Source organism: Osmia bicornis, chromosome 13 (genome assembly GCF_907164935.1).
Source record: "Osmia bicornis bicornis chromosome 13, iOsmBic2.1, whole genome shotgun sequence".
Lineage (NCBI taxonomy): Eukaryota > Metazoa > Arthropoda > Insecta > Hymenoptera > Megachilidae > Osmia > Osmia bicornis.
The window spans coordinates 5,066,005-5,078,492 of NC_060228.1; the positions used below are offsets into that span (position 1 = coordinate 5,066,005).

General features: G+C 37.1%; 3 protein-coding genes across 4 annotated transcripts; all 3 read left to right on the top strand.

The window, feature by feature from the left end:
• Positions 1–731: 731 nt before the first annotated feature.
• On the top strand, positions 732–2,327 carry LOC114877028 (chromatin complexes subunit BAP18). 2 transcript variants are annotated; one of them, XM_029189112.1, is made up of 4 exons: positions 732–843; positions 1,177–1,268; positions 1,708–1,806; positions 1,902–2,327. In XM_029189112.1, exons 1-4 carry the CDS (start codon positions 826–828, stop codon positions 2,182–2,184), a joined length of 492 nt encoding a protein of 163 aa, XP_029044945.1. In that variant the 5' UTR covers positions 732–825; the 3' UTR covers positions 2,185–2,327. The 2 variants fall into 2 exon arrangements, with proteins under 2 accessions (XP_029044945.1, XP_029044944.1); XM_029189111.1 differs by lacking the exon at positions 732–843 and adding an exon at positions 906–1,001.
• A 180-nt stretch (positions 2,328–2,507) lies between these two features.
• On the top strand, positions 2,508–6,361 carry LOC114877024 (major facilitator superfamily domain-containing protein 1-like). The gene is made up of 7 exons (XM_029189106.2): positions 2,508–2,942; positions 3,848–4,124; positions 4,187–4,603; positions 4,680–4,991; positions 5,067–5,179; positions 5,260–5,498; positions 5,605–6,361. Exons 1-7 carry the CDS (start codon positions 2,804–2,806, stop codon positions 5,647–5,649), a joined length of 1,542 nt encoding a protein of 513 aa, XP_029044939.1. The 5' UTR covers positions 2,508–2,803; the 3' UTR covers positions 5,650–6,361.
• Positions 6,362–6,420: 59 nt separating this feature from the next.
• On the top strand, positions 6,421–11,157 carry LOC114877020 (ATP-dependent RNA helicase DHX33). Its single transcript, XM_029189092.2, has 7 exons — positions 6,421–6,773; positions 7,211–7,828; positions 8,120–8,352; positions 9,036–9,386; positions 9,684–9,882; positions 10,145–10,421; positions 10,832–11,157. The coding sequence occupies exons 1-7, from the start codon at positions 6,421–6,423 to the stop codon at positions 11,006–11,008; spliced, it is 2,208 nt and encodes a 735-aa protein (XP_029044925.2). The 3' UTR covers positions 11,009–11,157.
• The last annotated feature ends 1,331 nt before the right edge of the window (positions 11,158–12,488 follow it).

Consider the following 12,488-nt stretch of genomic DNA (forward strand, 5'->3'; position numbering starts at 1 on the left):
GTTAATAACAATTAGTTAATAATAATTTTTAATTTTGCAATTGTTTGTTAATTAATTTATTGTTATATCTTTTAAAATAAATATTGCAAAATTTTATTTTATTATTTTATTAAAATTTACTTAACTGAAATATTTTATTTTACAACAATTTATTAATTAATTTATTACTATATCTATTGAAATTTGTTATTTTTATAACTTTTACGCGTGGCTATGTTGCGAAATTGTTTTTAATTATTATTATTGAAATTTATTTCTCCACAATTTTTAATTTTATAATTCTTTGTTAACTAACTTATTGTTATATTTTTGAAAATTTCTTATGTTTCTACATTTTTGCGCAGATATATTGCAAGATTTTATCTAATTAAAATTTTATATTTTGCAATAATTAATTAATAAATTATATCTATTAAAATCCTACATTATATTTTTTTTTACATCTCCGCGTCGATATTTAGTTTCTCCAGTTGTGTAAGTAATCTAATAAACGTGTTTAATCTTCATACCTAATTACGTTTATCTGCCTAAGTGTTGTATATTAATTAAAGCCAAGTTTTAAGGTGTATATATGACTCTTATGTTTTGAATAATTTTAATATTAATCATACAAGTCTTTAGTATTATATACACCCTGAAAATCTAATATCAACTAAACAACCCCATCGTAGAGTAGTTTAAAAGATGGGAGATTGGAAGAAAAAAGAAACAACAAGGAAGTCACAGGTTCCAGTTGTTTAAAGGAAGATTCTGAGAACGACGCGAGATGGCAATAGCGTACATTTGCTCGTCTGATGGCGAAGTACGGGTACAACACAAATTGACATGAACTCTGCGAGCAAGGTAAGTTAAAAGGCAGTTGTTGTCGCCGATTTTAGGGAGTTTCCCGCCATATAACTCTTAACGGTCATTCTCCCCACCGCTCGTCTTTCTTTTTCTACGGGAGTCACGTGCTTTTACCCTCTAGTATTATAGCAATGGAGTCTATGAGTGGGCATAAGGTTAGGTTATGATCACATCTTAAAACGTTTTTTTTATTATTATTATTTTTCTTCCCCATACAATTGTGCGATATATGTTATAGTGTATTAACTGTTCAACTAAAATCTAAACAAGCAGAAAATTAGTGTTAATTACATACTTGATAGATCGATAAGTATTTCATTACTGTTTTAGGTTGGTGAAATTTTCACTGCAGCCGGAGCAGCATTTAATAAGCTCGGAGAGTTGACTATGCAATTACATCCTACGACGGACTCACCGGCAGGGTAATTGAACAATTAACACATATTGTATTGCTTTTTATTGCAAATATAACAATGAGTTTTATGCTTCCGCTTAAATTCACGCAACCACTATAGACGTTGGAGAAACGCGGGAGGTCACATGGTATCAGTGATTAACCAATGAGAAACCTACCACTAAATATTTAAGTTTCGTTTTCAAACGATCAAACTCGAATAAATATTTTTATCATTTTTACTTTATTTTATTTTTATATGAATGTGATAAATGTTGTTTATCTTTATACTAAGTTCGAATTTATGTTTTATGTGATCATGAATGAATGTAGATAACCAATTACTGTATGAGATTTTCTTTGAATTTCCAATGATATGATAATCACGACTTGTATTGATATTGCTTTACCGCAAAATAATATCTGGCTGTATTTTTACTTAACTTCCTGTGTCGCTTAATCTGTAGTAAATGGACTGACGAGGAAATTGAGATGCTCCGTCACTCGGTAAAGACCTTCAGCGAAGATTTGAACAAAATAAGTGAGCACATCAAGGGACGAACGGTGTAAGTTAACAAAGGCTGCATCGAGCCCACGGTTGTTCCTCAATTTCTCTGCGTCAGTCTCGACGCCATATTAACCGGTCAATTCGACCTTCCAGCTCTCAGATTCGGACAACGTTAAAGAAGAAAGCATTCGAAGAAGCTGGAATGCCGATCAGACAACAAATGTTATCCCAACAGTCAACGCAACAGTCGACAGTTGTTCAACAACAGCAAGTATCGAAACAACAAACGGCGAATCAAGGGTTAATGGGGAAATCGGCGGAAGTAACGCTAAACATGTTAAATGCACCAGAATCGGAAGTGGACGTTGAAGGATTACCCGAAGAGTGTCAAGTGAAGCTCGAATTCGAAGGCGCGACAGAAGAAGTTGCTTCTTAAGAGTGTAACCTCTTAGGATCCAACTTTTCATATCCCAAACTCTAAATTTAAGATAATTTTCATATAAAATACATTTAGCGTTAAGTTATCATTATGTACATTCGTTAATAAGTTATGTTTCTCAATAAATTTATAAAAATCAATATGGTGTCTGTTTCAATGGTGTCCCTTTTACCGACCAATTTACTAGCGCTTAGAGGGCGCCACGAATCGGAAAATCAAACGGAACCTAGACGTTGTTGGCAACATTTCCATCCTCCTGTTACGTTAGAGACTTTTTCGTTAATCTTGTGGTACTTAGTAGTTTTGTGACTAACGTTAGATCATTCCCATGACGCGTATGGGCGATTGACAGATTAGCAATGACACGATTGGTCGCGTACCTAACTTACTCGAGCAGTTAATCGACAGCGTTCACGAGCTGATCTTTAATGCAATCCGTTTTTTCTAAATTGAGTTACAGCTGTCTTGTTTCATTACAAGATTGACTTATCTGTGTCTGATCAATGTGTAATGTTTAATACGGTGAACTTAAGTGGACATCTGCAATTCGAGGCACCTGTGGCTGTGCCTCTTTGTTGTAAACACTAAAACAACCATCAGGAATACCCGACGGACCATGGAAGGGGGCATATTACAAAGTCCAGATACTACTCTGGACAGATCCGACGATGAGATCGCTTTACAAGGATTCTGTAGTCCTAAAAAGGCACCATACAGATTTCTTGGACTGGCAATGATGTGCCTCTTAGGCTTCGGTACGATGGCCAATACAATGTTATCAAAGCGTGACTGAGTAGCCATTGTTTATATCTAATCATTTTTGTTTCCGTACATTATGATCTCATTGCAGGCGTGTTATCTTTGAACTATAAACAACTTTTAGTATTTATTTTTGATACACTTTTGGGACATTCTAATTTGTTTTTAATGAATGTATTTTGAAAACTTAACGCTTAATGCAAAATTTACATTTTAATAAATAAAATCGCGTGTGATACGATTTTATAATTATTATAAAAATTAATTTTATGAACGACACTGAAACAAATTAAGTTTCATTGAAACTTAAAATTATATTTCATTTATTTGTGCGAATATTTGATCAACAATAAATTTGAATACCCTTTTATGCTATTTACATTTTTCATCGCTTTATTTATTCACGATAATTAAGTTGTTATTAGGTTTATTTGAAACAAAGGAAATGTTTTCCAAGAAACGTTGGATAGTCGCACATTACATGGATATTTCTGATAAACATTTTGTTTGACTGAACTAAACGCGCGCGAGTAATTAACAGTTTATCTAATTGGGCTTTAATTTTTTTTTCGTTATTAATATGCATGCACACATATGCTTTGTGTTCACTTCGATAATAACGAGAGTATCGGAAAGTTATTTTTCTCTTATACCCGAAGTTTTATCTGTTCAATATTAATATCCCGATATGGAAACATTAAGGTTCCTGTTAAAAATAATATAAAATATCCTCGATGTGCGTAAATTATGAATCACGTTTTTCGACAGCTCTTTCGAGAATCATTCTCTCGAACGATTAGGTCATTGACCCGTCCAAGATGATTCGCTTATCTCGCGTCTGCAATTTCACTCCGTACCATAATTAATCTAATCAAATTCTCTTCTTTTTTTTCTTTTTAAGGTTCGTATTTCTGTTTTGACAATCCTGGAGCTTTACAGGATAACTTCAAAACTGATCTACATATGTCCACTAGCAAATTCGTTTGGCTTTACTCAATTTACTCCTGGCCGAACGTGGTTCTCTGTTTCATTGGTGGTTTTTTGTTGGATAGTGTCTTCGGTATACGTTTAGGCACAGTTATATACATGGGGCTCACTTTAATTGGACAGATAATATTTGCAACAGGTGCTATGGTCAATACATTTTGGGTGATGATGCTTGGACGTTTTATTTTCGGGTATGTATTTTATCATAAACCTCAGTCACTAGTGTTAGCATTAATTTTCATATCTTTCGTAGTATTGGTGCAGAATCATTAGCTGTTGCTCAGAACAGTTATGCTGTTTTATGGTTCAAGGGAAAGGAACTCAATATGGTATTTGGTTTGCAATTGAGTTTTGCAAGAGTTGGATCCACTATCAATTTTTTGGTAATGGAACCAATCTACAATTATGTGTCCCAATATTACAAAGGTCCAGAGTGTATTGGCATAGTTCTCTTTCTTGCTACTCTCACTTGTGTGGGTTCTATGATCTGTGCATGTGTATTGGGTATCATGGATAAACGTGCTGAGAGATTACTGAGAAGAGGAGAGGGACAAGAAGCTGAAAATGTTAGTTTAACAGATGTTAAAGATTTCAAGCCAATATTTTGGTTAATTGCTTTTATTTGCATTGCTTATTATGTCGCAATATTCCCGTTCATCGCATTAGGAAAGTAAGTATGAATAATAAAAAAAATTCCGTTATCATATTTTGTATATCTACAAATGTTATGTAACTCTTTCCTACAGAGTATTCTTTGAACGGAAATACGCTTACGAACCATCAAATGCAAATACAGTTAATTCCCTTGTATATTCCATATCAGCTATCGCATCTCCGATTTTGGGATATCTGGTCGATAAAACTGGGAAAAACGTTTCATGGGTATTTATAAGTATTTTAGCAACGATAGTAGCTCATGGACTACTCGCATTCACGTATGTGAATCCTTATATCTGCATGATTCTTATGGGAATAGCATATTCTATGCTTGCTAGTAGTTTATGGCCATTGATTGCTCTTGTTACCCCTGAATACCAGCTTGGTACTGCTTATGGAATGTAAGTAAAGCTTACTGTACTCTATATAACTAGAGACAATGAAATTCTTAGTTTTACAAAATCTCTTTTTTGCAGCGCGCAGGCTGTACAAAATCTGGGTTTAGCAGTAGTTTCAATATTAGCGGGCATAATTGTCGACCGAGGTGGTTACTTCATGCTTGAGATGTTTTTCTTAACCTGGTTATGGAGTATGTCTTTTATTTTTTCTACATTATAATCGTTCGAATAATTCTACAAAAATTCTTAATTAACATTCTTTCAATAACAGTTTCGTTGATAACTTCTGTTGCAATCTGGGTGTCGGATATAGCGACAAGCGGTGGTTACCTAAATATGACACCAGGTCAGAGAGAAAAATATGAGGAAATTCGACGTACACCGGAAAGTCTGGAAAGGGAGAAGTTATTATCTCCGGAATCTACTTCAGATTTGTCAACTGATGATCTTTTACAGCCGCAATCTGATATCAGCATAAGAAATCGCTATCTTGCTCGTATTGGAGGAATGGTAATTGTTATACATAAATTTCTTCTGATATTTTATAGTTCAGACAGTATTATAAAAATAACTATACAACGGTATGTAATTTAACTAATTTGTTTTACGTTTTTAGGTACCTCCTAATGTCAAACCGACGATCCATCGACCTTTACGATGATGAATTTCATTTAGAATCAAATTTGGGATAGAAATAGTTATGTTCGTTTAAAATCTCGTTAAAAAGATTTGCTCACTGTGTCTTCCTCTCACACAGCATTAATCTGTGATAATTTTTTAATTGATATGTTGAAAGCCAAGTACGAATCATTTCTAACAAGTCGACAAATAGATTTTTAATTGATAGATTATAAACGTCGACGAGTTGACAAATGACAAATCTATATATCATTTATTTTAGCATTAACTGTAACTATAAATTTTAATCATAATACAACTTATTAAGTACAATGGAGCAGCATGTTTATAACAAATAAATCAAGAATTATTTTCTACCTCTTGTTTAAACAGAATATATATATATATGTAAAGATGTTTAATTACTTATTTTTTATGATACATAATAAGTTGTAACATGTAAGCGTACTTTAGTATAAATCATATATGTTTGAACAAAAAAGAAAACTTATGCAACTGACTGTATATGGCTTTCTTTTGTAGCTACTAATGCTAATTTAATATATAATGTACAATTTATTTTATATCGAAAGTTTAGCAATTGTGAAATCAAAAAAAGGTTCATAAATAGCTTTTTATGCTGTATGATAAAAGACAAAATGAAATTTTCATATTTTCTGAACAATTCTATTCGTGTAAAATGTTTTATGTTTAGCAAATATAATAAAATTTTACATGCAAGATTTTAAAACTGACTTATGTGTTTCTTTTCCTTCATTTATCCTATAAAATAAAATTTCTACCATATGACAGTATGGGGACGCCATTGACTATAGTTCTGTCAAGATGCTTATTTGTACACAGCTGTAGTGTGCAACACGTGCGTGCTCGCGGACGAAATATCAGTGATAAGCTAGTCTTTACTTACATTATTGATAAAATGGGGGTTCACGACAATGCAGATTCAAAGTACAGTGTTATGGGTGCTTCGAGTTTTTCAAAATTGGCACCGAAACGTCCTAATACCGTTGTGTTTAACGATACTCCCAGTAAAATTCAAAAGTACGAGGATACTCAACAAACTGTTCAGACAGAAAACGTGGATAAAGGAATTATTAGCTTACAACAGCAGAGGAAAACTTTACCGGTGTACAGGCTTCGTAAGCGGTAAGAATTACTTTGTTTTGTTTTATCAATGTAATCTTTAATATTGAATATATTCCCTACCTGTTAACAATGTCTCCTACTCGTGCATGCGAAGCATGTCGAAACAAAATGGAGAATCACCGACTGCGTATTTCCAATAACTCGTTAGATGGCCGTGTAGGTGGCGGCACCACGCAGACTAAGGAAACTCGCTTTCTACAAGAATAACTTTTTAATTAAATTTTAATTTTGACGATATTAATATTAAAAATGATTTAGAAAATAAATAAAATAATTTTTAAGAAATATTTATATACAAGGGGCAGGAGACCATCCTCTTCTTCACACGAAAATCTTTCATATATTTTTACAAATGCCAGCAGTCTATTCCCTAATCTTCCAATTAGATCTCTAATCACTTCGAACGTGCAAAATTCTCTCAATATTATCCCTTTCAGACTGCTCGAAGAGATCCGTAAAAATAGAACCCTGATCATTATCGGCGAAACGGGCAGTGGTAAGACTACCCAAATCCCTCAGCTACTTCTTTCATCCGGAATAGCTGGCAGTTCCGGTTGTATCGGTATCACTCAGCCGCGGAGGGTGGCGGCTGTAAGCATAGCGCGTAGGGTGGCACAGGAACAGGGTGTCGAAACGGGTAAATTAGTTGGATATTGCGTGCGTTTCGAGGACGTCACATCCCCTCAAACCCGAATCAAGTATCTAACGGATGGAATGATGGTTCGCGAAGCAATGACCGATGAAATTCTGTCGGATTATACGGTGGTGATCTTGGACGAGGCTCACGAACGATCGGTGCAGACGGACGTGTTACTAGGGGTTGCAAGACGAGCGCAAAACTTACGAAAGCTTAAAAATCTACCGCCTTTGAAGCTGCTAGTCATGTCGGCGACGATGGACGTCGATAAGTTCTCCAAGTATTTTCAAGCACCGCCCGTGTACTTGGAGGGTCGTCAGTATCCGGTGAAGATTTATCATGCCGTCAAGTCGCAGGAAGATTATGCGTTCTCCGCGCTTGTTACTGCCTTTCAGATTCATCGCGACAACCCCGCCAAGTAAGCATTCATCCAGCTTTTTCTTACGTTTTGAATGTTACTGAAATTTTGGCTTCGATGCGTTTAGATCATTACCGTAAATTTATAATAAAATGTCCAAAGAAGTCGAATCGAACGTTTCAAGGTATCTACAAGAAAAATTGTCAGTCTAATTTTCAGTTCAACAAGCTAGATACAAGATCTTGATGTTTACGCATCGTTACTTTTATTAAATTAGACAAGAGCGGTTCGAACAGAAACTAGGTCAAAAGGAAAGAAACGATTTTCGCAATTTTTCTGTCTTCTCTTCAGCGAGGATATTCTGATCTTTTTAACCGGGCAAGAAGAGATAGAAGCAGCGGTTGCGAGCGCAAGACAAGTAGCTAAACAATTGGACGGACAAGGGTATCTTCCGTTAAAGGTCTTTCCATTGTATTCCGCTTTACCGACTCATCAACAATTAGAAGCCTTTAAACCATCCCCTCCAGGAATGCGGAAACTCGTTTTGGCTACCAACGTGGCTGAAACCTCTGTTACCATTGGCGGTGAGTATAAATTAATAAACCTAATTAAGGTAGCAATTTGAAGACTTTGATCGCCCAGTTTCCAAGCGAAAATCTACATAACTAAAAATAGGATTTTTGAGAATGATGATAAATCACCCGCAAGTTCAGTATCCCCTACAGAACCATGCACTGATTTCAAACAATAACATCAAATGACGTTCGTGGGACGTAATTTCCAGTTTGAAGCCAAATAGAAATCGACGTGCGCGCACGTTATTCCAGGTCAGGGGGTTAATATGCACCCACCCAATATCTGTAGAATTAAAAATCTATACATCATAGGCAAGGGATCAATTAGAAACTGTATACTGATCCACTCCAAAAATAGGCTGCGATCGAAACGGCAAAATTACTATCATCACATCATCTTTTATAAAGTAATTCCTTCTATAGTACTCTTAAAATAAAAAAAGAAAGGGCTATCCTTTTGAAAAAAATAATTTCGACCAGTTCGAGATCGTTAGGCAACAGGTTAATTCGGCAAATTGTTCATCAGAGAGAGCAATCTCATTTTCCGAGAGCGTGGCAATCTGCTAATATCACGAGCCGAAAGCTCGGTACTCGTTCGTGACAGACTTGATTACTCGCCGCGCTTTCGTGATTACATTCGCGAGAGGATTCTGGCATCCTGCTACACGCTGATTCCCGATGAAATTACACAGGAATTCGACACGTGATCGACACCGGCGTGGTCAAAGCAAGAACTCATCACCCAACGACAGGGTTGGATGTATTGAGGGTGGAGAAAGTCTCAAAGGCACAGGCCTGGCAGAGGACTGGCAGAGCGGGCCGAGAAACGGCTGGCAAATGTTATAGGACGTACACGAAAGAAGAATTCGAGAGGATGAAGGAGATGCCTGTGCCCGAGATACAGAGGTGTTCCCTCGCGGGAGTAGCCCTACAACTCCTTGCCATCGGGGTTGATATCACCACCTTTGATTTTATGGACAAACCACCGAAGGAAGCGGTCGACGTCGCGGTGACCTGTTTGGAAAAACTGGGCGCTGTTAAAGGCGAGTGTAATTATTTTGGAAGATTCCAACAAATATGTTTCTTTTTTGTCTTGATTTTAAAACATTGAAAAATGATCATCTTTTGTTTTCAACAAGTAGTCCATTGATCAGATGAAAAATGAATTTAATCTAACTTTATGTTATTAAAAAAGAAGCATATAACTATATTGTAAGGAGCAAAGGAAAGAAAAGTTCACCTGAATGAACAATCGACTACCCTTATTTCTCCTCCAATTCCAGTTCCATGGGTATTACCATGTCAGTTCAAACTTTCTCATTTGATTTTCACGCGAATAGGTTCTCCACCGCAGCTGACTACGCTCGGCAGGACAATGTCTCTATTCCCATTGGATCCACGATTCACCAAGGTGATTCTTGCTTCCGTCGAGTATCACTGCCTCGAAGAAGCTCTCACAGTCGTTTCGTTATTGTCTGGAGAGTCTGTCTTCACCGATCCACCTGCGAAACGACAGCAAGCTTACGTTGCCAGATCGAGGTATCAATTTTATTCGTTTCCTGCCACGAACTTTTATTTCTTAGCAACATCGGTAAAGGATACCTTCGAGAAGTTAAGAAAAATGAAATTTTAGAAACAACGAGCTTGATTTTTCATTTATGCAACAGAAGCTGCATTATGTAAAAAAAATTCACGAATCTAGAGCGGGCTGTATTCTTTTAAACGTCAAACAGTCTCGAAGGGTGATCGATACTTGCACTTTGTTACGTGCTACGTCGCCAGTCTGTTTCGTTCGTTCCAGATTCGCTTCACCCGAGGGAGATCACGTCACGTTGCTGAACGTTTTCCGTGCATACATGAACACGAAGCAGAAGAAGGTCTGGTGTCACGAGAACTTTCTGCATCATAGAAATCTGGAGTACGCCACGGAGGTGCGACAACAGCTCGCCGTATTGGCGGAACGCGCGAATTTGGAGAAGGCGAGCTGCGGTACGAATACGGAGCAACTGAGAAAAGCGCTCCTCGAGGGTCTATACGACAATCTGGCGGAACTGCAAAGGGACCAAAATTATGTTACAGTGAGTGTTGATCCTTGTATCGTTGTTACCACGATCTTAACACTTTAGATGCTATGGAAATTTTAGTTGCCTTCCCAGAAAATTTCAATTTCTTCTTCTGTCAAACATCCTTTTATTTTATTATTTAAATCTGCAATTTTGGAATTTTACTCCGAATACGTTTATAATCGTATTCATGGGGTGTCCATTTTCATTCATCGACGAAGAAAAGCAACGAGGGGGGTGAAAAAGTTGATGCCAAGTGATTAAGGAAAAGTTTTTCCACCGGCATGGTTAGCATTATTTCGTCGTCTTGCCGGGAATTTGAAGCTTAAACAAGTTCGCCGGGTATAGGGCGCAGTTTAAGTAAGTTTTCACCCGGTGACTGGGTAACGAGAATTTTGGAGTAATTGGATTGTACGTCTGTGTAGGTGAGCTCGAAGCAGCCGGTAGCAATACATCCTTCCTCGACGTTACATGGTACTAAGCCACCGCTGGTATTGTTCACGGAGGTCGTAGCCACTGGAAGATGTTATCTTCGTGGTTTGTCTGTCATCGAGCCCTCGTGGTTGAATGAAAAAGGACTCAATATCGGGAAACACGACTAAGGATATATAGTGTTCCATGGACTTTATCAGAAGGAAAAGCACACGTGGAAGGGTGCTTTTTATTGGATAGTTGTAATTTTGAATTACTTGTAAGACTCATTTTCTATTGTACACAGAATTTTAATAAAATTGATTGTATTCTCGTTGAAGATAACGTGTGTCTTTTTTCCATTTTCTTTTTTGTATTTCTGAATTCATATTTCAAATGTTGAATATGAATGTTTAAGTACTGAATAAGAAAAACTCGGTAAAGCAAGGTGTTCGTTTCCATTTAGTCTCCACAGTTGAAAGTAATTAGTCGAAAGTTAAAGTTAATTAATCTCTCGTTGCGTTTAGTAGGTCATGGAACGGAACGGAGAGACAACAAGGAATTCACAACGTTTCAGGAAATATATAAATTGCTTCACTTGCTAACTTCCTAACTCCATCAATTATGAAGACAAATAATTCGCCAGAGAGGCTTGGACTTTTTCAAGGGTAATCGTATTTCCATTGCGAACGATTTAGATGATTGTGAGAACGGGTGGCGAGCGGTGAAACGGTTAATTAACACTGTGCAAACGGTTTGTTTGACGAGAACGAACAGGTAGAGCATAGTCGTCGAGCCCGATTCGGCGCATGTCACCCACAACAGGTGGCCATTTCGATGGAATGGCATAACGATCTCATGTAAATACTGCTATTATATTCTTTATGGTGTTATCTCGTTATTTCGTTGCACCCTCGATACATTGAATCGAATGGAATTTATTACAGAAAGAAATGAGACTATCTCGAATACGTGGCAGCGTTCGTTGAACTATGAATCCATTAGATAAATCAGCAGGGATGGTGAATGAAAATAACAGATAGCAGTAAATTATGGAGATCAAATGGTAATCGAATTATTTCACGAGACACGTCGCTCACTTGTACGCGTTCATTCTATCGAGTTATCATTCGTCCTCGCCTCTTACGCCCTCGTCATCTTTGAGATAGCTGTTTCCTAGGCTTCTCGTCTCGAGGAAAATCGCATTCCTCTGTGTCGCATGGTATTAACCGTATCAGCAAGCTCCATCGTGTAAGGTTCTCTCTCGATTTTGCCCGGCGTATTACGCTTTGTCGTCTACTCGTCACCCCATTTGCCGAGAAACACCCCCCTTTGTTCTCAGACACGTTCCTCGTGCAAGGCCCTCCACCTTTCAACGAGCAGAACCTTAACGCTCGTGTCGTGCTCATGGCTGTTCCAGATCTATGGAATTCTCGATAACCATATTATTTTCCGCCATTCTTCATCGAGAGATTCTCATATCCGTCGCTCCGGCTTTTGATCTTTTTCTTTCGTTCACCGTCGCGATAGCTGCCGCTATTAAATTCCGGAGCTCATCGAACAGTTAATCGAGATACCTTCAATCGATTCAGTTTTATTTCTTTCTTTCTCTTCGTTTATCACGAACTAAGTTGTGGATGGATTTCATTATAATGAGAGAGAAAAATTTAT

Bases quoted from the DNA above. Each gene is read 5' to 3' on its own strand.
- LOC114877028 (XM_029189111.1), top strand. From the start codon at position 978: ATGGAGTCTATGAGTGGGCATAAG. The intron at 1,002-1,176 runs GTTAGGTTATGA...TTACTGTTTTAG, and splicing joins AGTCTATGAGTGGGCATAAG to GTTGGTGAAATTTTCACTGC. The intron at 1,269-1,707 runs GTAATTGAACAA...CTTAATCTGTAG, and splicing joins ACGACGGACTCACCGGCAGG to TAAATGGACTGACGAGGAAA.
- LOC114877024 (XM_029189106.2), top strand. From the start codon at position 2,804: ATGGAAGGGGGCATATTACAAAGTCCAGATACTACTCTGGACAGATCC. The intron at 4,604-4,679 runs GTAAGTATGAAT...TCTTTCCTACAG, and splicing joins CCGTTCATCGCATTAGGAAA to AGTATTCTTTGAACGGAAAT. The intron at 4,992-5,066 runs GTAAGTAAAGCT...TCTTTTTTGCAG, and splicing joins CTTGGTACTGCTTATGGAAT to CGCGCAGGCTGTACAAAATC.
- LOC114877020 (XM_029189092.2), top strand. From the start codon at position 6,421: ATGGGGACGCCATTGACTATAGTTCTGTCAAGATGCTTATTTGTACAC. The intron at 8,353-9,035 runs GTGAGTATAAAT...GAAATTACACAG, and splicing joins AACCTCTGTTACCATTGGCG to GAATTCGACACGTGATCGAC. The intron at 9,387-9,683 runs GCGAGTGTAATT...TCACGCGAATAG, and splicing joins AAAACTGGGCGCTGTTAAAG to GTTCTCCACCGCAGCTGACT.